The 25,468-nt window shown below is 42.0% G+C and overlaps 1 protein-coding gene across 1 annotated transcript; it reads left to right on the plus strand.

The window, feature by feature from the left end:
* Nucleotides 1–3,725: 3,725 nt before the first annotated feature.
* LOC120037831 (NLR family CARD domain-containing protein 3-like) lies at nucleotides 3,726–13,588 on the plus strand. The gene is made up of 6 exons (XM_038983800.1): nucleotides 3,726–3,833; nucleotides 7,167–7,279; nucleotides 9,353–9,481; nucleotides 9,945–10,067; nucleotides 11,322–11,557; nucleotides 11,718–13,588. The coding sequence occupies exons 2-6, from the start codon at nucleotides 7,212–7,214 to the stop codon at nucleotides 13,586–13,588; spliced, it is 2,427 nt and encodes an 808-aa protein (XP_038839728.1). The 5' UTR covers nucleotides 3,726–3,833; nucleotides 7,167–7,211.
* The last annotated feature ends 11,880 nt before the right edge of the window (nucleotides 13,589–25,468 follow it).

The raw sequence follows: 25,468 nt of genomic DNA on the forward strand, positions 1-25,468 counted from the left end.
ACCCACTGGCTCCAGGTCATCTACAAGGCTATGCTAGGTAAAGTGCCGCCTTATCTCAGTTCACTGGTCACGATGGCTACACCCACCCGCAGCACGCGCTCCAGCAGGTGTATCTCACTGATCATCCCTAAAGCCAAAACCTCATTTGGACGCCTTTCCTTCCAGTTCTCTGCTGCCTGCGACTGGAACGAATTGCAAAAATCTCTGAAGTTGGAGACTTTTATCTCCCTCAACAACTTTAAAAATCTGCTATCCGAGCAGCTAACCGATCGCTGCAGCTGTACATAGTCCATCTGTAAACTACCCACCCAATTTACCTACCTCACCCCCCATACTGCTTTTATTTATTTACATTTCTGCTCTTTTGCACACCAGTATCTCTTCTTGCACATGATCATCTGATGATTTATCACTCCAGTGTTAATCTGCTAAATTGTAATTACTCGATTTATTGCCTACCTCATGCCTTTTGCACACATTGTATATAGATTCTCTTTTTTTTTTTTTTTTCTACCATGTTATTGACTTGTTTATTGTTTACTCCATGTGTAACTCTGTGTTGTCTGTTCACACTGCTATGCTTTATCTTGGCCAGGTCGCAGTTGCAAATGAGAACTTGTTCTCAACTAGCCTACCTGGTTAAATAAAGGTGAAATAAATAAAAAAATAAAAAAAATTGAAGTCATCGAAATCAGCGAATGCTGCGCAGGTTTACTGAGTTGCAAACTAAATGGACAGGTCTAGCTCATTGATTTGTAGATCTGACGCAATTTCTACCTCAGATTATGAGCCTAGCAGGTGTTGTGAATGAGTTATGTAGTACCCACAGAAGGCCACATGGAGGAGCAATGGAGCTATAAACCCATACTCTTTTTTTGCCTTAAAACTTCTTTGGGCTGCAGGGGTAGTATTGAGTAACTTGGATGAAAGGTGCCCATTTCAAACGGCCTCGTACTCAATTCTTGCTCGTACAATATGCATATTATTATTACTATTGGATAGAAAACACTCTCAAGTTTCTAAAACCGTTTGAATTATATCTGTGAGTGAAACAGAAATCATTTTGCAGCAAACTTCCTGTCAGAAAGTGAAAAATCTCAAATCGAGGCTCTGTTCCAGGGCCTACCTAATCTTTTGCTTGAAATCTATTAGTATACATGTACTTTATACGCCTTCCACTAGATGTCAATAGGCAGTGAGAGAAGAAATGGAGTGTATAGCTTGATCTGAGGTCGAATAAGAGCTCTTGGCATGACGTGAAACCAATTTCCTGTTTTCAGGAAGGCGCGAGAAGGAACCTGGGATTGCCTTCTGAAAAGCTGTCGTTATAGACGGCTACTATCTCCGGCTTTGATTTTATTTGATAAATGTGACAATATCATCGTAAAGTATGTTTTTTCAATATAGTTTAATCAGATTATTGAATTTTTTTCGGGAGTTTTGGCGTGTTCCGTTCTTTGCGTTTGTTCACGATGGACAGCTTCGCGCCACTTGGCAAGTTTTGCTTGCTCATTCTAGAGGGAAAAATGACATTCTAAATCCAAACAACGATTGTTCTGGACAAAGGACCACTTGTACAACATTCTGATGGAAGATCAGCAAAAGTAGGACCCATTTATGATGTTATTTCCTATTTCTGTGGAAAATGTGTCGTTGTGTTTTTCGCTTTGATTTTGGGCGCTCTCTCGCAATAACGTAAGCTGGATGTCGTACTGAAGTTATTTTTAGAATTCTAACACGGCGATTGCATTAAGAACTAAGCTATCTTTAATTTGCTGTCCAACATGTATTGGACATGGATTTCTCCGGACATTGTTATTGCATTTTGCCTAGTATTCACATTGTATAACCACGATTTGTGCCGCTAAATATGCACATTTTCGAACAAACAATATATGTATTGTGTAATATGATGTTATAGGACTGTCATCTGATGAATTTTGAGAAGGTTAGTGAAAAAATTAATATATTTTGCTGGTTTATTCGTTATCGCTACTGTTGGCTTGAATCAATGCTGTTGTGTTTTTGGCTATTGTGGTAAGCTAATATAATGCTATATTGTGTTTTCGCTGTAAAACACTTAAAGAATCGGAAATATTGGCTGGATTCACAAGATATTTGTCTTTAATTTGCTGTACACCATGTATTTTTCATAAATGTTTTATGATGAGTATTTAGGTATTTCAATTTGGTCTCTGTAATTGTTCTAGCTGCTTCGGTGCTATTTACGATTGTAGCTGCAATGTAAAACTATGATTTATACCTCAAATATGCACATTTTTCGAACAAAACATAGATTTATTGTATAACTTGTTATAAGACTGTCATCTGATTAAGTTGTTTCTTGGTTAGTTTGGTTGGTTCTTGGTTAGTTAGGTTGGTTTTGTGCAAGCTACCTGTGCTGTGAAAAATGTCTGTGCTTTTTTGTATTTGGTGGTGAGCTAACATAAATATACGTGATGTTTTCGCTGTAAAACATTTTAAAAATCGGACATGTTGGCTGGATTCACAAGATGTGTATCTTTCATTTGCTGTATTGGACTTGTTAATGTGTGAAAGTTAAATATTTCTCAAAAATAATTTTTTAATTTCACGCTCTGCCTTTTCAGTGACAGAACTTGTCACTGAAAAGGCAGAGAGAACTTGCTCGAGAGTAATGAAGTAAAATGTCAAAACAGGAGCGTAAAAACAGATAATAATAAACATGAATCATAATTATATTACTTCACAGTAATCTGTTAAATGCTTTTTCAGTCCTTCCACTGCGTTAGCAGTGTGAAAAGGGACAAAAAGAAGCACACAGGAGTTGTCCTGTTTGGGGGAGTGGTTGTGTATCTAGGGAGAAAACTAAACTAATCTTCTTAAATGTCATTTGTGGTCTTATACTGCCATCTATTGGAATTATGTTGCAAGTGAAGTAGTACTGAATAATGTGTAATTCCGTACTATAGAAGGAACTTCTCTGAATTGCTAAATATAACATTTTCTAGTTCATTTTATCACTTACAACCGTAAAATAACAATTTATTGCATAACAAACAATGAATCTAACATAAACCAAAAACTTCATACATTTAGTTAATTATATATATATACATATATAACGATTTATTTAGATGGGTGACATTATCTGCCAAAGTAACAAAGAAGTAGACAAAGTAGACAAAGAAGAGCTCCTCTGAAGGTACTAAAACATTCGAAGGCCATTTTCTCAAAAGTGAGGTTACAATTTCATTAACGTTCAAAGCAGAATTTCTTTCCCATTGTTCCTCAACTGTAGTGTATAATATACAATTTTCTAGCCCTGAGTCTCTACTTTTATCCAATGTAAAAAACACCATTTAAAATATTGCTACATGAGACTGATTTGAGCCGGTCGGTCACATTTGACTGTGTAAAAACAAGCAGTACTACTTTTTTCAGTGAGGCAGATATATAGCATTTTGCAAAGCAACATGATTATTTGTCTCTGAAATGAAAACATCAAGTTATAGATTATAATCAAATACATGTGTGTCATTGAACAACTCAATGCCATGATTAGATAGTGAAAAAACACACCAATCTCTTACATAATTCCTTTAAAAAATAAAATCTAATTTCCCAACTTTTATGAAAATGGACATATTGCATTTTGGAATGAAACTCTTTTTATGTTTCCCCATCAGAGCTCAGAGTAGATGAGAGATGTAATGTTTGTCTCTGTTGTGTTGAAGACCAATCAAGCAGGAGAGACCAGCCTCCCCTGTACCCAGCTGTGTGTCCATGAAGAGTGACGAGTCTATGGACCATCCTATAATGTTTAGAGAGGGAGAATTTTCTACTGAACAAAGGTAAGAAGAACTCATGGGTCACGGTCAGTGAGTTAAACAACACGGTCTGTAGTCATTTCTCCTCTCCCATTTTCACATTTATTTTTGTTGTTTTCATAATCCATAGGCTAATCCTTTTGTCCATTTCCATAGTCCTAAAACAATATAAAACAAACACAACATTCCCTCATGTGTGTGTGTGTGTGTGTGTGTGTGTGTGTGTGTGTGTGTGTGTGTGTGTGTGTGTGTGTGTGTGTGTGTGTGTGTGTGTGTGTGTGTGTGTGTGTGTGTGTGTGTGCACTCCTTGGATGAGGAGTGGTAATCTCTATCCTGATTGCCTAGTCACTTTTACCCCTACCTACATGTACATATTACCTCAATTACCTCAACTACCTGGTACCCCTGCACATTGACTCAGTACTGGTACTCCTTATAGTCTCATTATTACCTCAACCACCTGGTACCCCTGCACATTGACTCAGTACTGGTACTCCTTATAGCCTCATTATTACCTCAACTACCTGGTACCCCTGCACATTGACTCAGTACTGGTACTCCTTATAGCCTCATTATTACCTCAACTACCTGGTACCCCTGCACATTGACTCAGTACTGGTACTCCTTATAGTCTCATTATTACTTCAACTACCTGGTACCCTGCACATTGACTCAGTACTGGTACTCCTTATAGTCTCATTATTACCTCAACTACCTGGTACCCCTGCACATTGACTCAGTACTGGTACTCCTTATAGTCTCATTATTACCTCAACTACCTGGTACCCCTGCACCTAGACTCAGTACTGGTTCTCCTTATAGTCTCATTATTACCTCAACTTCCTGGTACCCCTGCACATTGACTCAGTACTGGTACTCCTTATAGTCTCATTATTGTTGTTTTATTGTGTTCTGTTTGACTGGTACTGTATATATAGACATATTGTTGTTTTATTGTGTTACTGTTTGACTGGTACTGTATATATGGACATATTGTTGTTTTATTGTGTTACTGTTTGACTGGTACTGTATATATAGACATATTGTTGTTTTATTGTGTTACTGTTTGACTGGTACTGTATATATGGACATATTGATGTTTTATTGTGTTACTGTTTGACTGGTACTGTATATATGGACATATTGATGTTTTATTGTGTTACTGTTTGACTGGTACTGTATATATGGACATATTGTTGTTTTATTGTGTTACTGTTTGACTGGTACTGTATATATAGACATATTGATGTTTTATTGTGTTCTGTTTGACTGGTACTGTATATATAGACATATTGATGTTTTATTGTGTTACTGTTTGACTGGTACTGTATATATGGACATATTGATGTTTTATTGTGTTACTGTTTGACTGGTACTGTATATATAGACATATTGATGTTTTATTGTGTTACTGTTTGACTGGTACTGTATATATAGACATATTGATGTTTTATTGTGTTACTGTTTGACTGGTACTGTATATATAGACATATTGTTGTTTTATTGTGTTACTGTTTGACTGGTACTGTATATATAGACATATTGATGTTTTATTGTGTTACTATTTGACTGGTACTGTATATATATAGACATATTGATGTTTTATTGTGTTACTGTTTGACTGGTACTGTATATATAGACATATTGATGTTTTATTGTGTACTGTTTGACTGGTACTGTATATATATAGACATATTGATGTTTTATTGTGTTACTGTTTGACTGGTACTGTATATATATAGACATATTGATGTTTTATTGTGTTACTGTTTGACTGGTACTGTATATATAGACATATTGATGTTTTATTGTGTTCTGTTTGACTGGTACTGTATATATGGACATATTGATGTTTTATTGTGTTACTGTTTGACTGGTACTGTATATATGGACATATTGATGTTTTATTGTGTTACTGTTTGACTGGTACTGTATATATAGACATATTGATGTTTTATTGTGTTACTGTTTGACTGGTACTGTATATATAGACATATTGATGTTTTATTGTGTTACTGTTTGACTGGTACTGTATATATGGACATATTGTGAAGTATGTGACTCAATAGGCTCTGAAGGATTAAAGTGGAACTGAGATGAAGTGAATCAGTATCTGTATGTGACAACTCAGTATTAGGAGGATGTTCTTAATGTTTTGTACACTCAGTGTATGTTTGTTGCTTTATGTAATGTATATAATCTATTAATATATAATGTTGATATAGTTTAATGCTTTATATAATGTATGTAATCTATTAATATATAATGTTGATATAGTTTAATGCTTTATGTAATGTATATAATCTATTAATATATAATGTTGATATAGTTTAATGCTTTATATAATGTATGTAATCTATTAATATATAATGTTGATATAGTTTAATGCTTTATGTAATGTATATAATCTATTAATATATAATGTTGATATAGTTTAATGCTTTATGTAATGTATGTAATCTATTGATATATAATGTTGATATAGTTTAATGCTTTATATAATGTATATAATCTATTAATATATAATGTTGATATAGTTTAATGCTTTATGTAATGTATATAATCTATTAATATATAATGTTGATATAGTTTAATGCTTTATATAATGTATGTAATCTATTAATATATAATGTTGATATAGTTTAATGCTTTATATAATGTATGTAATCTATTAATATATAATGTTGATATAGTTTAATGCTTTATGTAATGTATGTAATCTATTAATATATAATGTTGATATAGTTTAATGCTTTATGTAATGTATATAATCTATTGATATATAATGTTGATATAGTTTAATGCTTTATGTAATGTATATAATCTATTAATATATAATGTTGATATAGTTTAATGCTTTATGTAATGTATATAATCTATTAATATATAATGTTGATATAGTTTAATGCTTTATATAATGTATGTTATCTATTGATATATAATGTTGATATAGTTTAATGCTTTATATAATGTATGTAATCTATTGATATATAATGTTGATATAGTTTAATGCTTTATGTAATGTATATAATCTATTGATATATAATGTTGATATAGTTTAATGCTTTATGTAATGTATATAATCTATTAATATATAATGTTGATATAGTTTAATGCTTTATATAATGTATGTAATCTATTGATATATAATGTTGATATAGTTTAATGCTTTATATAATGTATATAATCTATTAATATATAATGTTGATATATTTTAATGCTTTATGTAATGTATGTAATCTATTGATATATAATGTTGATATAGTTTAATGCTTTATATAATGTATGTAATCTATTGATATATAATGTTGATATATTTTATGATGTAGTTTCAAGGTGATTCATTATGTTTTCCAGAATCTCCAACCAAACTCAGTCTCTCCAGTACCCAGTCATCTGTCCATGAAGACTGACTTCTCTATGGAACGTCCTATACATTTTAGTAATGGATCAGGGACCTTTGACCCCAGGTAAGTTACTGGTCAGAATTGATGATATTACTATTGAAGAATCTTCAAGATCTAAAACCAGATGTATTTTGTGTATCTGAGTATTTGACTGGTACTGTATATATGGACATATTATCTAGAATTTTATGGCCTCATTATTATTGTTTTATTGTGTTACTGTTTGACTGGTACTGTATATATGGACATATTGATGTTTTATTGTGTTACTGTTTGACTGGTACTGTATTTATAGACATATTGATGTTTTATTGTGTTACTGTTTGACTGGTACTGTGTATATATAGACATATTGATGTTTTATTGTGTTCTGTTTGACTGGTACTGTATATATAGACATATTGATGTTTTATTGTGTTACTGTTTGACTGGTACTGTATATATAGACATATTGATGTTTTATTGTGTTACTGTTTGACTGGTACTGTATATATAGACATATTGTTGTTTTATTGTGTTACTGTTTGACTGGTACTGTATATATAGACATATTGATGTTTTATTGTGTTACTGTTTGACTGGTACTGTATATATGGACATATTGATGTTTTATTGTGTTATTGTTTGACTGGTACTGTATATATAGACATATTGATGTTTTATTGTGTTACTGTTTGACTGGTACTGTATATATGGACATATTGATGTTTTATTGTGTTACTGTTTGACTGGTACTGTATATATAGACATATTGATGTTTTATTGTGTTACTATTTGACTGGTACTGTATATATATAGACATATTGATGTTTTATTGTGTTACTGTTTGACTGGTACTGTATATATAGACATATTGATGTTTTATTGTGTTACTGTTTGACTGGTACTGTATATATAGACATATTGATGTTTTATTGTGTTACTGTTTGACTGGTACTGTATATATAGACATATTGATGTTTTATTGTGTTACTGTTTGACTGGTACTGTATATATATAGACATATTGATGTTTTATTGTGTTACTGTTTGACTGGTACTGTATATATGGACATATTGATGTTTTATTGTGTTACTGTTTGACTGGTACTGTATATATAGACATATTGATGTTTTATTGTGTTGCTGTTTGACTGGTACTGTATATATAGACATATTGTTGTTTTATTGTGTTACTGTTTGACTGGTACTGTATATATAGACATATTGATGTTTTATTGTGTTACTGTTTGACTGGTACTGTATATATAGACATATTGATGTTTTATTGTGTTACTGTTTGACTGGTACTGTATATATATAGACATATTGATGTTTTATTGTGTTACTGTTTGACTGGTACTGTATATATAGACATATTGATGTTTTATTGTGTTACTGTTTGACTGGTACTGTGTATATATAGACATATTGATGTTTTATTGTGTTACTGTTTGACTGGTACTGTATATATGGACATATTGATGTTTTATTGTGTTACTGTTTGACTGGTACTGTATATATAGACATATTGATGTTTTATTGTGTTACTGTTTGACTGGTACTGTATATATAGACATATTGTTGTTTTATTGTGTTACTGTTTGACTGGTACTGTATATATAGACATATTGATGTTTTATTGTGTTACTGTTTGACTGGTACTGTATATATAGACATATTGATGTTTTATTGTGTTACTGTTTGACTGGTACTGTATATATGGACATATTGTGAAGTATGTGACTCAATAGGCTCTTAAGGATTAAAGTGGAACTGAGATGAAGTGAATCAGTATCTGTATGTGACAACTCAGTATTAGGAGGATGTTCTTAATGTTTTGTACACTCAGTGTATGTTTGTTGCTTTATGTAATGTATATAATCTATTAATATATAATGTTGATATAGTTTAATGCTTTATATAATGTATGTTATCTATTGATATATAATGTTGATATAGTTTAATGCTTTATGTAATGTATGTTATCTATTAATATATAATGTTGATATAGTTTAATGCTTTATATAATGTATGTTATCTATTGATATATAATGTTGATACATTATATAAAGCATTAAACTATATGTTATCTATTGATATATAATGTTTATATATTTTATGATGTAGTTTCAAGGTGATTCATTATGTTTTTCAGAATCTCCAACCAAACTCAGTCTTTCCAGAGACCAGTCTCTCCAGTACCCAGTCATCTGTCCATGAAGAGTGACTTCTCTATGGAACGTCCTATAAATTTTTGTAATGGATCAGGGACCTTTGACCCCAGGTAAGTTACTGGTCAGAATTGATGATATTACTATTGAAGAATCTTCAGGATCTGAAACCAGATGTATTTTGTGTATTTGAGTATTATCTGTAAAGCATCTGCTTATCATTTGTTGTTTATGTCATATTTTACGACACTGAGTTCACAAAACATTATGAACACCTGCTTTTTCCACGACGTAGACTGACAAGGTGAATCCAGGTGAACGCTACGATCCCTTATTGACGTCACTTGTTAAATCCACCTCAATCTGTGTAGATGAAGGGGAGGTTACAGGTTAAATAATTAGCATCAAGCCTTGAGACAGTTGAGACATGGATTGTGTGTGTGTGCCATTCAGAGGGTGAATGAGCAAATCAAACTATTGAAGTGTCTTTGAACGGGGTAGTTGGTCTGAGGCACACTGGTCTGTGAAGAATCTAACATTCTAGTAATGGCTCTGTGGACATGTTATTCATTCCAGAGGCTTCTACCACACTCAGACAGCACAGTATACTGTTCCCAGCTGTCTGTCTATGAACAGTGACTTCTCCATGGATCGTCCTGTTAATTCCAGTGGTGGTGGATCAGTTACCTTTGACCGAAGGTACGTCACCACATTTTTGTTGTTGTAATTTGAGAATGTTCAATATGTCTCTCTCTCTCCTTTATCTCTGTAGTGGATGGTCTACTCTGTTACATGATCAGTATATCGCTCTCCTTTATCTCCGTAGTGGATGGTCTACTCTGCTAGAGGATCAGTATCTCTCTCTCTCCTTTATCTCTGTAGTGGATGTCTACTCTGCTAGAGGATCAGTATCTCTCTCTCCTTTGTCTCTGTAGTGGATGGTCTACTCTGTTAGAGGATCAGTATCTCTCTCCTTTATCTCTGTAGTGGATGGTCTACTCTGTTAGAGGATCAGTATCTCTCTCTCCTTTATCTCTGTAGTGGATGGTCTACTCTGTTAGAGGATCAGTATCTCTCTCTCCTTTATCTCTGTAGTGGATGGTCTACTCTGTCAGAGGATCAGTCTCTCTCTCTCCTTTATCTCTGTAGTGGATGGTCTACTCTGTTAGATGATCAGTATATCGCTCTCCTTTATCTCTGTAGTGGATGGTCTACTCTGTTAGAGGATCAGTATCTCTCTCTCCTTTATCTCTGTAGTGGATGGTCTACTCTGTTAGAGGATCAGTATCTCTCTCTCCCTTATCTCTGTAGTGGATGGTCTACTCTGTTAGAGGATCAGTATCTCTCTCCTTTATCTCTGTAGTGGATGGTCTACTCTGTTAGAGGATCAGTATCTCTCTATCCTTTATCTCTCTAGTGGATGGTCTTCTCTGCCAGAGGATCAGTATCTCTCTCCTTTATCTCTTTAGTGGATGGTCTACTCTGTTAGAGGATCAGTATCTCTCTCCTTTATCTCTGTAGTGGATGGTCTACTCTGTTAGAGGATCAGTATCTCTCTCTCCTTTATCTCTGTAGTGGATGGTCTACTCTGCCAGAGGATCAGTATCTCTCTCCTTTATCTCTGTAGTGGATGGTCTACTCTGTTAGAGGATCAGTATCTCTCTCTCCTTTATCTCTGTAGTGGATGGTCTACTCTGTTAGAGGATCAGTATCTCTCTCTCCTTTATCTCTGTAGTGGATGGTCTACTCTGTTAGAGGATCAGTATCTCTCTCCTTTATCTCTGTAGTGGATGGTCTACTCTGTTAGAGGATCAGTATCTCTCTCTCTCCTTTATCTCTGTAGTGGATGGTCTACTCTGTTAGAGGATCAGTATCTCTCTCTCTCCTTTATCTCTGTAGTGGATTGTCTACTCTGTTAGAGGATCAGTATCTCTCTCTCCTTTATCTCTGTAGTGGATGGTCTACTCTGCCAGAGGATCAGTCCAGGTGTGCAGTGTGTCAGCAGGTTCTGAGGGATCCAGTCTCTATCACCTGTGGACACAGGTTCTGCAGACAGTGCATCACCAGATACTGGGAGAAACCTGCTCCTTCAGGAGACTATGACTGTCCTCAGTGTAGAAAGAGATCCAGAACACGTCCTGTACTACAGCACCTGAGTGAACCCAATGATGCAAGAGGCTCTGAAAACAGTAAGAACACCTGCAGACCTGTGCTAAGTTATTTCCTCAACATGATTAAGTGTTAACAACAATAATATTAGATCATGTCAGTTACTGTCGTTGTGGAAGGCCCACATTTCATTGTCAATGAATGTGTCTCATACATATCCTTTTTCCTCTTCCCTTGTAGTGGATGACAGCCTGGAGAGAGCTGTAGTAAACCATAAAGACAGCCTGCAGAGAGCTATAGTAAACCATAAAGACAGCCTGCAGAGAGCTATAGTAAACCATAAAGACAGTCTGAGAAGGAGGTATGAATGTGTGATAGAAGGCATCGAAACAGCAGGGAACCAAACTCCCCTCAACAGGATTTACACAGAGCTCTACATCACAGAAGGAGAGAGTGAAGGCGTTAACAATGAACATGAGGTGTGGCAGCTAGAGACAGCATCCAGGACGCCAACCTCACATGACACAGCAATCCACTGCAATGACATCTTTAAACCCTTACCTGGCCAAGAGAGAAGCATCAGAACTGTGCTGACGAAGGGCATCGCTGGCATCGGAAAAACTGTCTCTGTGCAGAAGTTCATCCTAGACTGGGCTGAAGGGAAGGCTAATCAAGATGTGGACATCATATTTGTGCTTCCTTTCCGGGAGCTGAACTTGATCAAAGATCTCCAGTACAGTCTTCTCAGACTTTTAAATGACTTCCACACAGAACTAGACATAGGCAATGCAGAGAAACTCACTGCCTGTAAAGCTATGTTCATCTTTGATGGTTTGGATGAAAGCAGACTTCCATTCGATTTCCAGCAGAATGAAACAGTGTCTGATGTCACCCAGACATCATCTGTTGATGTTCTGCTGACAAACCTCATCAAGGGGAATCTGCTTCCCTCTGCTCTCCTCTGGATAACTACCCGACCTGCAGCAGCCAATAAGATCCCCCATAAGTGTGTTGACCAGGTGACAGAGGTACGAGGGTTCAATGACCCACAGAAGGAGGAGTACTTCAGGAAGAGATTCAGTGATGAGGACCTGGCCAGCAGAATCATCTCACACATAAAGACATCAAGGAGCCTCCACATCATGTGCCACATGCCAGTGTTCTGTTGGATTTCTGCAATAGTCCTTGAACACATGTTGAGTACAGACAAGAGGAGAGAGATGCCCACGACTCTGACTGAGATGTCCATACACTTCCTGCTCATTCAGACCAGCCTGAAGAACCAGAAGTATCATGGAAGAGATGAGATGGATCAAGAGGAGCTCATGGAGTCAGATAAGGAAATTATTCTGAAGCTGGGGAAGCTGGCGTTTGAAAATCTGGAGAAGGGTAATCTCATGTTCTATGAAGAAGACCTGAAAGAGGCTGGCCTTGATGTCAAAGAAGCCTCAGTGTACTCAGGAGTGTGCACACAAATCTTTAAAGAAGAGTCTGTGTTATTTCAGAGAGTGGTGTACTGCTTTATTCATCTGAGCATTCAGGAGTTTCTCTCAGCTGTCTACATGTACCATTGTTACACAACCAAGAACATGGATGCACTGAAGCCCTTCCTCAAGAGAAAGTCTAGAGGTGCGTCTGAAGAGCTAACCTTGGATGAGCTGCTGAAGAGTACCGTGGATAAAGCCTTGGAGAGTAAGAATGGACACCTGGACCTTTTTGTCCGCTTCCTTCATGGCATGTCACTGGAGTCCAATCAGAAACTCCTACGAGGTCTGGTGACACAGACAGAAAGCAGTCCAGAGAGCGTCCAGAAAACAATCCGATCCCTTAAGGTGATGCAGAGGAAGAACGTCTCCCCTGAGAGGTGCATCAATCTCTTCCACTGTCTGATAGAGATGAAAGACCATTCTGTACAGGAGGAAATCCAAGCGTACTTGAGGTCAGAGAACAGATCCAAAAACCTCACACATGCTCACTGTTCAGCGCTGGCCTACATGCTGCAGATATCAGAGGAGGTTCTGGATGTGTTTAACCTGAAGGAATACAAGACATCAGAGGAGGGTCGTAGGAGACTGGTCCCAGCTGTGAGAGGCTGCAGGAAAGCTCTGTAAGTATTCATGTAAATATCGCACACCAAAATAAATTGTAGTTACAGCAGTATTTTCATTGGCTGACTGGCTCTGTAACTACCCATGTGACTATCCCTCAGACCAAACTTTAATGTATGTAGGAACAACAGTATTTTCATTGGCTGACTGGCTCTGTAACTACCCATGTGACTATCCCTCAGACCAAACTTTACTGTATGTAGGAACAACAGTATTTTCATTGGCTGACTGGCTCTGTAAGTAATCATGTGACTATCCCTCAGACCAAACATTACTGTATGTAGGAACAACAGTATTTTCATTGGCTGACTGGCTCTGTAACTACCCATGTGACTATCCCTCAGACCAAACTTTACTGTATGTAGGAACAACAGTATTTTCATTGGCTGACTGGCTCTGTAAGTAATCATGTGACTATCCCTCAGACCAAACATTACTGTATGTAGGAACAACAGTATTTTCATTGGCTGACTGGCTCTGTAAGTAATCATGTGACTATCCCTCAGACCAAACTTTACTGTATGTAGGAACAACAGTATTTTCATTGGCTGACTGGCTCTGTAAGTAATCATGTGACTATCCCTCAGACCAAACTTTACTGTATGTCGGAACAACAGTATTTTCATTGGCTGACTGGCTCTGTAAGTAATCATGTGACTATCCCTCAGACCAAACTTTACTGTATGTCGGAACAACAGTATTTTCATTGGCTGACTGGCTCTGTAAATACCCATGTGACTATCCCTCAGACCAAACTTTACTGTATGTAGGAACAACAGTATTTTCATTGGCTGAATAAACTTTCTATCAACTGAAAACTCTTAAACTACAAACTGATCAGAAATGTTGTAGCATTGAACCATGAATGTACGATATACACATTATTAGTGTACGGGTAACAGTGTAATCAGGGACAGCTAAGCGTAACATTTTAATACAACCTGTCTGTCATTGTATTTCTTCTGTGTTGGCAGACTCACTGGCTGTAAACTCACAGACACATCCTGTAAAGTGTTGGCCTCAGTTCTCAGTTCAAACCCCTCACACCTGAGAGAGCTGGATCTGAGTAACAATGACCTGAAGGATTCAGGAGTGAAGCTGCTCTCTGCTGGACTGGGGAATCCCCACTGTAAACTGGAGACTCTGAGGTCAGTATTATGTATAGTGTGGACTGTTTACTCAATACAATCTAAATCTGATACCTCACTGTCTGTCTTCTGACTGATACTGCTTTTTAAACTGGTCTGGTCAGTCTACTCAAATATTTGTACTATACATTTTTCTATCTGCAAGCAATACTTTGATAATTTGTCATTTATAATAATGATACATTAATTTATGAATAGATGTGGCAGCTTTCAGGACTCTGATATATCTGAATATGTTGAAAAATATACTGCCACTATTTTCACCACAAAGAATATCAGTGTGATTTTAATATGATTTGACTCTTTGCAGGCTGTCACGCTGTCTAGTCACAGAGGAAGGCTGTGCTTCTCTGGTCTCAGCTCTGAGGTCAAACCCCTCACACCTGAGAGAGCTGGACCTGAGCTACAATCACCCAGGAGACTCAGGAGTCAGACTGCTCTCTGCTGAACTGGAGGATCCACACTGCAGACTGGAGAAACTCAAGTATGTAGAGGGTTTATGTCAATGTTCATATCAGACATGTTTGACTTATCAGGCTAGTTAAGATAAACATTCTGACCACCACTTGGACAAAGTTATATGCTGACTGTGTGTGTGTGTGTGTGTGTGTGTGTGTGTGTGTGTGTGTGTGTGTGTGTGTGTGTGTGTGTGTGTGTGTGTGTGAGTTCAGGTGTATCCCTCAATGACTGTCTGTTCTTCTGCTTACCGCTACAGTGTGGAACATGGTGGAGAGTACACAATGAAACCTGGACTTACAAAATGTGAGTGTTGACTGCTGTGAAGAATATGACTAAGAATAAGTCTTAATTCAAGTTAAGTCAAAGTCAAAGACCACCATCATTACTTACTTGGTCATATTAAATATCAGCTGTAGTTCTACAGAAGCAGAAATCAGGGACAACAAAGTTTACAAAGAGTTGCTTTGACTGTGTGTGTGTGTGTGTGTGTGTGTGTGTGTGTGTGTGTGTGTGTGTGTGTGTGTGTGTGTGTGTGTAATTAATGGGAATAAGTGTGTTTTATATTACCATACAGTATAACATATGATCATTCAACAAGTCTCAAGTTACCTTAACTTCTCCTTTTGATACCTAGAAACATCTACATTAAATGAATTAGTGAAAAGTGAGTTAACATTCTAATGTGAATGATGATGATTTCTAATATTGTGTCTGGTTTCATCCATCAGATGTCTGTGATCTCACACTGGACCTAAACACAGTAAACAGACTCCTCTCTCTGTCTGAGGAGAACAGAAAGGTGACATGTAGGAGAGAGGAGCAGCCGTATCCTGATCACCCAGAGAGATTTGAGGTCTGTAGACAGGTGCTGTGTAGAGAGGGTCTGACTGGGCGCTGTTACTGGGAGGTAGAGTGGAGTGGGAGAGGGGCTGGTATAGGAGTGACATATAAAGGAATCAGCAGGAGAGGGGGTGGCTGTGGTCTTGGATTCAATGACAAGTCCTGGAGTCTGTTCTGCTCTGACAACAGTTACTCTGCCTGGCACAATAATAATCACACAACCATAGACGTCCCCTCCTCCAGCCCCCACAGAGTAGGAGTGTATCTGGACTGGCCAGCCGGCACTCTGTCCTTCTATAGAGCCTCCTCTGACACACTGACCCACCTGATCACATTCACCTCCACATTCACTGAGCCCCTCTATCCAGGGTTTAGGGTTTGGTGGGATGGTGACTCAGTGTCCCTGAAATAATAACCTGACACACACACACACACACACACACACACACACACACACACACACACACACACACACACACACACACACACACACACACTGGACACACAGGACACACACACACACACACACACTGAACACACACACACAGACTGGAAACACACACACTGAACACACACACGCACAGACTGGACACACACACACACACTGGACACACACACACTGGACACACACACACACTGGACACACACACACACACACACTGGACACACACACACACACACACTGGACACACACACACACACACTGGACACACACACTCACACTGGACACACACACACACACTGGACACACACACACTGGACACACACACACACACTGGACACACACACACACACTGGACACACACACACACTGGACACACACACACTGGACACACACACACACACTGGACACACACACACACTGGACACACACACACACTGGACACACACACACTGGACACACACACACTGGACACACACACACAGGACACACACACACACTGGACACACACACACACACTGAACACACACACACTGGACACACACACACACACACTCACACTGGACACACACACACACACACACTGGACACACACACACACTCACACTGGACACACACACACTCACACTGGACACACACACACACACACTGGACACACACACACACTCACACTGGACACACACAGACACACTGGACACACACACACACACACTCACACTGGACACACACACCCACACACTGGACACACACACACACTCACACTGGACACACACACACACACACTCACACTGGACACACACACACACTGGACACACACACACACTCACACTGGACACACACACACACACTGGACACACACACAGACACACTGGACACACACTCACACTGGACACACACACACACTCACTGGACAGATACACACACACTGGACACACACAGACACACACACACACACACTCACTGGACAGATACACACACACGGGACAGATACACACACACACACACACACACTGGACAAACACACACACACTGGACAAACACACACACCCACACCCACACTGGACAAACACACACACCCACACACACACTGGACACACAGGACACACACACACACTGGACACACAGGACACACACACACACTGGACAAACAAACACACACACACACGTCTTCCTATAATTGTGTGTTAAAATACCAATGTGATCATTTGTTGTCTTTTATGTTGAATAACAAATTGTATAATTATATATGGACATATGCTCCATAGTTGTACAAGTATACAAGTATATATTGTACTTTTCATAATAAAACATAGTTGAAACAAGAAAAGCATGTTAATTGTGAAAACAGTTTTGTTATTGATGTTACGTTTCCTCTGTCAGGTTGATGTTAACCTGCGACTGGTTGAAACATGAAACAAATATGAAATGAAATACAAACAATTAAATATGTGAAAATTATTTAAAAATATTGTACAGCAGAGTGTTGTAATGCAGGGTCACTATAGCAACACTGTGTTGTGATGCAGGGTTACTATAGCAACAGAGTTCACTCTCACTCTGCTCCCTCTGCTCTCTCTTGCTGTCTGCTCTCGTTGCTCTGCTGTTCTCTCTTTTCTCTGCTCCCTCTCGCTCTCTGCTCTCTCAGCACTCTGCTCTCTGTTCTCTCACTCTGCTCTTTGCTGTCTCTCTGCTCTGCTCTCTCTCTGCCCTCTCTTCTCTCTGCTCTATCTCTCACTCTCTGCTCTATCCCTCCCTGCTCTCTCTTGCTCTCTTCTCTCTCAGCCTGCTCTCTGCTCTCTCTGCTCTGCTGTTTTCTCTGCTCTCTCTCTGCTCTCTCTCTAATCTCTCTGCTCTGCTGTTTTCTCTGCTCTCTGTTCTCTCTCGCTCTCTCTGCTCTCTCTCAGCCTGCTCTCTCTCTTTTCTCTGCTCTCTGCTCTCTATTCCTCTCTCTGCTCTCCCTGCTCTGTCAGCACTCTCAGCTCTCTGTTCTCTCTCTCTCTCCCCCTGCTCTATCTCCCTCTCTTCTCTCTCACTCTGCCCTCCCTCTGCTCTCTGCTCTCTCCCTCTGCTCTCTCTCTCTCTCTGTTCTCAAATCTTTCTGCTCTCTCTCTGCTCTCTTCCTCTCTCGCTCTGCTCTCTCAGCCTGCTCTCTGCTCTCTCTCTGTTCTCTGATCACTCTCTCCCTCTCTCTTTTCTCTGCTCTCTCTCTCTCTGCCCTCCCTGCTCTCTCTCTGTTCTCTCAGCCTGCTTTCTGCTCTCTCTCTACTCTCTCTTTCTGCTCTCGCTCTCTGCGCTCTCTCTCTCTGTTCTCTCTACCTCTCTGCTCCCTCTCTGCCCTCTGCTCTCTCTGCCCTCTCTAATCTCTCTCTCTCTGCTCTCTCCCTACTCTCTCTCTGTTCTCTCTCCCTACTCTCTTTCTCTTTCTGCTCTCTGCTCTCTCTGCCCTCTCTGCTCTCTCTCCCTCTCTGCTCTCTCTCCCTCTGCGCTCTCTCCCTCTGCGCTCTCTCCCTCTGCTCTCTGCTCTCTCTGTTCTCTGCTCTCTCTCTGCTCTGCTGCTCTTTCTCTTTTCTCTGCTCTTTCTGCTCTCTCGTTCTCTGCTCTCGTTCTCTGCTTTCTCTCTCTGCTCTCTCACTCTCTGCTCTCTCTCTCTGCACTCTCAGCCTACTTTCTGCTCTCTCTCTCTGCTCTCTGTCCTCTCTCTCACTCTCTGCTCTCTCAGCCTGCTTTCTGCTCTCTCTCTCTCTCTAATCTCTCTTTCTGCTCTCTCTCTCTGTTCTCTCTCCCTCTCTGCTCTCTCTGCGCCCTCTCTCTGCCCTCTCTACTCTCTCTCTCTGTTCTCTCTCCCCCTTTGCTCTCTCTTTCTCTTCTCTCTCAGCCTGCTTTCTGCTCTCTCTCTCTCTCTACTCTCTCTGCGCTACCTCTCTCTGCTCTCTCTCCCTCTCTGCTCTCTCTTCTCTCTCTCTCTCTGCACTCTCGCTACTCTCTCTCTCTTTCTGCTCTCTGCCCTCTCTGCTCTCTCTCCCTCTGCACTCTCTGCTCTCTTTCTGCTCTCTTCTCTCTCCCCCTGCTCTCTCTCCCTCTCTTCTCCCTCACGCTGCTCTCTCTGCTCTCTCCCTCTCTCAGCCTGTTCTCTGCTCTCTCTCTGTTCTCTGATCACTCTCTCCCTACTCTCTCTCTCTTTCTGCTCTCTGCTCTCTCTCTACTCTCTCTTTCTGCTCTCGCTCTCTGCGCTCTCTCTCTGCTCTCTCTGTTCTCTCTACCACTCTGTTCCCTCTCTGCCCTCTGCTCTCTCTGCCCTCTCTCATCTCTCTCTCTCTGCTCTCTCCCTACTCTCTCTCTCTTTCTGCCCTCTCTGCTCTCTCTCCCTCTCTGCTCTCTCTCCCTCTGCACTCTCTGGTCTCTCCCTCTGATCTCTCTGTTCTCTGCTCTCTCTCTGCTCTGCTGCTCTTTCTCTTTTCTCTGCTCTTTCTGCTCTCTCTCGCTCTGCTCTCGTTCTCTGCTTTCTCTCTCTGCTCTCTGCTCTCTCACTCACTCTGCTCTCTCTCTCTGCACTCTCAGCCTACTTTCTGCTCTCTCTCTCTGCTCTCTGTCCTCTCTCTCACTCTCTGCTCTCTCTTTCGCTGCTCTCTCAGCCTGCTTTCTGCTCTCTCTCTCTTTCTGCTCTCTCTCTCTGTTCTCTCTCCCTCTGCTCCCTCTCTGCCCTCTCTCTCTGCGCTCTCTCTCTCTGCCCTCTCTACTCTCTCTCTCTGTTCTCTCTCCCCCTCTGCTCTCTCTTTCTCTGCTCTCTCAGCCTGCTTTCTGCTCTCTCTCTCTCTCTCTGCTCTCCCTGCCCTCTCTCTTCTCTCTCTCTCTCTGCGCTCTCCCTACTCTCTCTCTCTTTCTGCTCTCTGCCCTCTCTGCTCTCTCTCCCTCTGCACTCTCTGCTCTCTCCCTCTGCTCTCTGCTCTCTTTCTGCTCTCTCTCTCTGCCCTCTCTCCCTCTCTTCTCCCTCACGCTGCTCTCTCCCTCTCTCAGCCTGTTCTCTGCTCTCTCTCTGTTCTCTGATCACTCTCTCCCTACTCTCTTTCTCTTTCTGCTCTCTCTCTGCTCTCTCTGCTCTCTCTCCCTCTGCGCTCTCTGCTCTCTCTCTGCTCTGCTGCTCTTTCTGTTTTCTCTGCTCTCTCTCTCTGCTCTCGTTCTCTGCTCTCTCTGCTCTCTCACTCCCTCTGCTCTCTCTCTCTCTGCCCTCTGCTCTCTCACTCCCTATGCTCTCTCTTCTCTCTCTGCTCTCTCGCTCTCTTCTCTCTCTGCTCTGCTGCTCTCTCTGCCCTCTCTGCTCTCTCTCTCTGCTCTCGTTCTCTGCTCTCTCTGCTCTCTCACTCCCTCTGCTCTCTCTCTCTCTGCCCTCTGCTCTCTCACTCCCTATGCTCTCTCTTCTCTCTCTGCTCTCTCACTCCCTATGCTCTCTCTTTCTGTTCTCTGCTCTCTCTACCCTCTCTCTGCTCTCTCAGCCTGCTCTCCGGTCTCTCCTCTCTCTCTAATGCTCTCTGCTCTCTCGTCTCTAATGCTCTCTGCTCTCTCAGCCTGCTCTCTCTCTCTGCTCTCTCTCCCTCTCTGCTCTCCCTGCCCTCTCTCTTCTCTCTCTCTCTCTCTGCGCTCTCCCTACTCTCTCTCTCTTTCTGCTCTCTGCCCTCTCTGCTCTCTCTCCCTCTCTGCTCTCTCTCCCTCTGCACTCTCTGCTCTCTGCTCTCTTTCTGCTCTCTCTCTCTGCCCTCTCTTCTCTTTCCCCCTGCTCTCTCTCCCTCTCTTCTCCCTCACGCTGCTCTCTCTCTCTGCTCTCTCCCTCTCTCAGCCTGTTCTCTGCTCTCTCTCTGTTCTCTGATCACTCTCTCCCTACTCTCTCTCTCTTTCTGCTCTCTGCTCTCTCTCTGCCCTCTCTGCTCTCTCTCCCTCTACGCTCTCTGCTCTGCTGCTCTTTCTGTTTTCTCTGCTCTCTCTCTCTGCTCTCGTTCTCTGCTCTCTCACTCCCTCTGCTCTCTCTCTCTGCCCTCTGCTCTCTCACTCCCTATGCTCTCTCTGCTCTCTCTCTCTGCTCTCTCTCTTCTCTCTCTCTGCTCTCTCGCTCTCTTCTCTCTCTGCTCTCTCTCTTTTCTCTGCTCTCTCTGATCTCTCTTTCTGTTCTCTGCTCTCTCTACCCTCTCTCTGCTCTCTCAGCCTGCTCTCCGGTCTCTCCCTCTCTCTCTAATGCTCTCTTCTCTCTCAGCCTGCTCTCTCTCTGCTCTCACCCTCTCACTCTCTCTGCTCTCTCTCTTTTCTCTGCTCTCTTCTCTCTCAGCCTGCTCTTTGCTCTCTCTCTCTCACACTCTCTCTCTCTGCCCTCTCTGCTCTCTCACTCCCTCTGCTCTCTGCTCTCTCTCTGCCCTCTGCTCTCTCACTCCCTATGCTCTCTCTTCTCTCTCTCTGCTCTCTCGCTCTCTTCTCTCTCTGCTGCTCTCTCTTTCTCTGCTCTCTCTGATCTCTCTTTCTGTTCTCTGCTCTCTCTACAGTCTCTCTGCTCTCTCAGCCTGCTCTCCGGTCTCTCCCTCTCTCTCTAATGCTCTCTGCTCTCTCAGCCTGCTCTCTTCTCTCTGCTCTCTCAGCCTGCTCTCTGCTCTCTCGCTCTGCACTCTCGCTCTGCTCTCTCTCTGCTCTCACCCTCTCGCTCTCTCTGCTCTCTCTCTCACACTCTCTCTCTCTGCTCTCTCGCTGTATATCTTAACAGAGGTGCAGTTTGGACAATCGCCACTTGATGTCAGTGTTAAACCAGAAGTGATGAAAACAACATCACTGCAGAGAGAGAGAGAGTCTAATATACTGATATACAGTGCATTCAGAAAGTATTCAGACCCCTTGACTTTTTACACATTTTGTCACGTTACAGCCTTATTCTAAAATGGATTACATTGTTTTTTCCCCCTCATCAATCTACACACAATAACCCAGAATTACAAAGCAAAAACTCTTTATTTTATGTGTGCAAATGTATATTTAAAAAAAACTTATCACATTTACATAAGTATTCAGACCCTTTACTCAGTACTTTGTTGAAGCACCTTTGGCAGCGATTACAAACTTGAGTCTTCTTGGGTATGACGCTACAAGCTTGGCACACCTGTATTTGGGGAGTTTCTCTCATTCTTCTCTGCAGATCCTCTCAAGCTCTGTCAGGTTGGATGAGGAGCGTCGCTGTACAGCTATTTTCAGGTCTCTCCAGAGATGTTCGATCGGGTTCAAGTCCGGGCTTAGGATCATTGTCCTGTTGTCCAGTCTGTGTAGACTATACTGGGAGGGTAGAGAGTCAGAACAGATAGAGGATCTGGAGCCCTGAGGGGGAGAGAGAGAGGGAGGGTAGAGAGTCAGAACAGAGGGAGAGAGAGAGGGGGAGGGGAGAGAGTCAGAACAGAGGGAAAGAGAGAGAGAGAGAGGGTAGAGAGTCAGAACAGATGGTAGGAGAGAGAGAGGGAGGGTAGAGAGTCAGAACAGAGGGAAAGAGAGAGGGAGGGGAGAGAGTCAGAACAGAGGGAAAGAGAGAGAGGGAGGGTAGAGAGAAGAACAGAGGGAAAGAGAGAGAGAGAGGGTAGAGAGTCAGAACAGAGGGAAAGAGAGAGAGAGGGAGGGTAGAGAGTCAGAACAGATGGAAAGAGAGAGAGAGGGAGGGTAGAGAGTCAGAACAGATGGAAAGAGAGAGAGGGGAGGGGAGCGAGTCAGAACAGAGGGGAAGAGAGAGAGAGAGAGGGTAGAGAGTCAGAACAGAGGGAAAGAGAGAGAGAGGGAGGGTAGAGAGTCAGAACAGAGGGGAAGAGAGAGAGAGAGAGGGTAGAGAGTCAGAACAGAGGGAAAGAGAGAGAGGGAGGGTAGAGAGAAGAACAGAGGGAAAGAGAGAGAGAGAGGGTAGAGAGTCAGAACAGAGGGAAAGAGAGAGAGAGGGAGGGTAGAGAGTCAGAACAGAGGGAAAGAGAGAGAGGGGGAGGGTAGAGAGTCAGAACAGAGGGAAAGAGAGAGAGAGGGAGGGTAGAGAGTCAGAACAGAGGGAAAGAGAGAGAGGGAGAGGGTAGAGAGTCAGAACAGAGGGAAAGATAGAGAGAGGGAGGGGAGAGAGTCAGAACAGAGGGAAAGAGAGAGAGGGAGGGTAGAGAGTCAGAACAGAGGGGAAGAGAGAGAGAGGGAGGGGAGAGAGTCAGAACAGAGGGGAAGAGAGAGAGAGGGAGGGTAGAGAGTCAGAACAGAGGGAAAGAGAGAGAGGGAGGGTAGAGAGTCAGAACAGAGGGGAAGAGAGAGAGAGGGAGGGGAGAGAGTCAGAACAGAGGGGAAGAGAGAGAGAGGGAGGGTAGAGAGTCAGAACAGAGGGAAAGAGAGAGAGGGAGGGTAGAGAGTCAGAACAGAGGGGAAGAGAGAGAGAGGGAGGGGAGAGAGTCAGAACAGAGGGGAAGAGAGAGAGAGGGAGGGTAGAGAGTCAGAACAGAGGAAAAGAGAGAGAGGGAGGGTAGAGAGTCAGAACAGAGGGAAAGAGAGAGAGGGAGGGTAGAGAGTCAGAACAGAGGGAAAGATAGAGAGAGGGAGGGGAGAGAGTCAGAACAGAGGGGAAGAGAGAGAGAGGGAGGGTAGAGAGTCAGAACAGAGGGAAAGAGAGAGAGAGGGAGGGTAGAGAGTCAGAACAGAGGGAAAGAGAGAGAGAGGGAGGGTAGAGAGTCAGAACAGAGGGAAAGAGAGAGAGGGAGGGTAGAGAGTCAGAACAGAGGGAAAGAGAGAGAGAGGGGAGGGTAGAGAGTCAGAACAGAGGGAAAGAGAGAGAGAGGGAGGGTAGAGAGTCAGAACAGAGGGAAAGAGAGAGAGGGGGAGGGTAGAGAGAAGAACAGAGGGAAAGAGAGAGAGGGGGGTAGAGAGTCAGAACAGAGGGAAAGAGAGAGAGAGGGAGGGTAGAGAGTCAGAACAGAGGGAAAGAGAGAGAGAGGGAGGGTAGAGAGTCAGAACAGAGGGAAAGAGAGAGGGGGAGGGTAGAGAGTCAGAACAGAGGGAAAGAGAGAGAGAGGGAGGGGAGAGAGTCAGAACAGAGGGGAAGAGAGAGAGAGGGAGGGTAGAGAGTCAGAACAGAGGGAAAAAGAGAGAGGGGGAGGGGAGAGAGTCAGAACAGAGGGAAAGAGAGAGAGAGGGGAGGGTAGAGAGTCAGCACAGAGGGAAAGAGAGAGAGAGAGGGAGGGTAGAGAGTCAGAACAGAGGGAAAGAGAGAGAGGGGGAGGGTAGAGAGTCAGAACAGATGGAAAGAGAGAGGGGGAGGGTAGAGAGTCAGAACAGAGGGAAAGAGAGAGAGAGGGAGGCTAGAGAGTCAGAACAGAGGGGAAGAGAGAGAGAGGGAGGGTAGAGAGTCAGAACAGAGGGAAAGAGAGAGAGGGGAGGGTAGAGAGTCAGAACAGAGGGAAAGAGAGAGAGAGGGAGGGTAGAGAGTCAGAACAGAGGGAAAGAGAGAGAGGGAGGGTAGAGAGTCAGAACAGATGGAAAGAGAGAGGGGGAGGGTAGAGAGTCAGAACAGAGGGAAAGAGAGAGAGAGGGAGGGTAGAGAGTCAGAACAGAGGGGAAAGAGAGAGAGGGGAGGGTAGAGAGTCAGAACAGAGGGAAAGAGAGAGAGAGGGGAGGGTAGAGAGTCAGAACAGAGGGAAAGAGAGAGAGAGGAGGGTAGAGAGTCAGAACAGAGGGAAAGAGAGAGAGAGGGAGGGTAGAGAGTCAGAACAGAGGGAAGAGGAGAGAGAGGGAGAGAGTCAGAACAGAGGGAAGAGAGAGGGGGAGGGTAGAGAGAACAGAGGAAAGAGAGAGTGGGTAGAGAGTCAGAACAGAGGGAAAGAGAGAGAGGGGAGGGTAGAGATTCAGAACGAGGGGAAAGGAGGAGAGAGAGGAGGGCGGAGAGTCAGGAACAGAGGGAAGAGAGAGGGGAGGTAGAGAGTCAGAACAGAGGGAAAGAGAGATGAGAGGGAGGGTAGAGAG

This window comes from Salvelinus namaycush, unplaced genomic scaffold, assembly GCF_016432855.1.
Source record: "Salvelinus namaycush isolate Seneca unplaced genomic scaffold, SaNama_1.0 Scaffold1906, whole genome shotgun sequence".
Lineage (NCBI taxonomy): Eukaryota > Metazoa > Chordata > Actinopteri > Salmoniformes > Salmonidae > Salvelinus > Salvelinus namaycush.

Bases quoted from the DNA above. Each gene is read 5' to 3' on its own strand.
- LOC120037831 (XM_038983800.1), top strand. From the start codon at position 7,212: ATGAAGACTGACTTCTCTATGGAACGTCCTATACATTTTAGTAATGGA. The intron at 7,280-9,352 runs GTAAGTTACTGG...TATGTTTTTCAG, and splicing joins TCAGGGACCTTTGACCCCAG to AATCTCCAACCAAACTCAGT. The intron at 9,482-9,944 runs GTAAGTTACTGG...TATTCATTCCAG, and splicing joins TCAGGGACCTTTGACCCCAG to AGGCTTCTACCACACTCAGA.